General features: G+C 76.6%; 1 protein-coding gene across 1 annotated transcript in view; it reads right to left on the reverse strand.

The window, feature by feature from the left end:
- Positions 1 to 398, reverse strand: part of LOC109287132 (homeobox protein Mix.1-like) — a 3,430-nt gene that overhangs the window by 2,341 nt on the left and 691 nt on the right. The window contains exon 2 of the mRNA XM_019502097.1: positions 118 to 349. Within this exon, the coding sequence (XP_019357642.1) occupies positions 118 to 349 (232 nt within the window). The remainder of the gene's footprint in view (positions 1 to 117; positions 350 to 398) is intronic.

Genomic DNA, 398 nt, shown 5'->3' on the forward strand with positions numbered 1-398 from the left:
CGGCCCAGGCCCGCGGGAGGCTGGGGCCGGCGCTGCCCCGACGGCGACCGAGCCTGGAGAGCTCGACGTCCGCTCGGCGCCGGGGCAGCAGCAGGTGCCCGCGCGCCGCCGCCTCACCTGGATGCGGGACTCCGGGATGTCGGTGAGGCTGGAAAGCTTCTCCCGGACGGCGATGCCGGGGTATGGGTCCTGCTCGAAGGTCCGCACCAGCAGCTCCAGCTGCGCCTTGGAGAACGTGGTCCGCTTCCTCCGCCCGCCCTCCCGGGGCGCCGGTCGGCCGCGGGCTCCTGCCGGGAACAAGCCGGGTCTCAGCCTCTGCCGTCCAGCCCCGCTCCCCGCTCCCCCGGGGCTGGCACGAGCAGAGCCAGAAGCAAGCCCCGCGGCGCCCGGAGCCGGGC

This window comes from Gavialis gangeticus, unplaced genomic scaffold (assembly GCF_001723915.1).
Source record: "Gavialis gangeticus isolate Ggan-Ray unplaced genomic scaffold, GavGan_comp1, whole genome shotgun sequence".
NCBI classification, from domain to species: domain Eukaryota; kingdom Metazoa; phylum Chordata; order Crocodylia; family Gavialidae; genus Gavialis; species Gavialis gangeticus.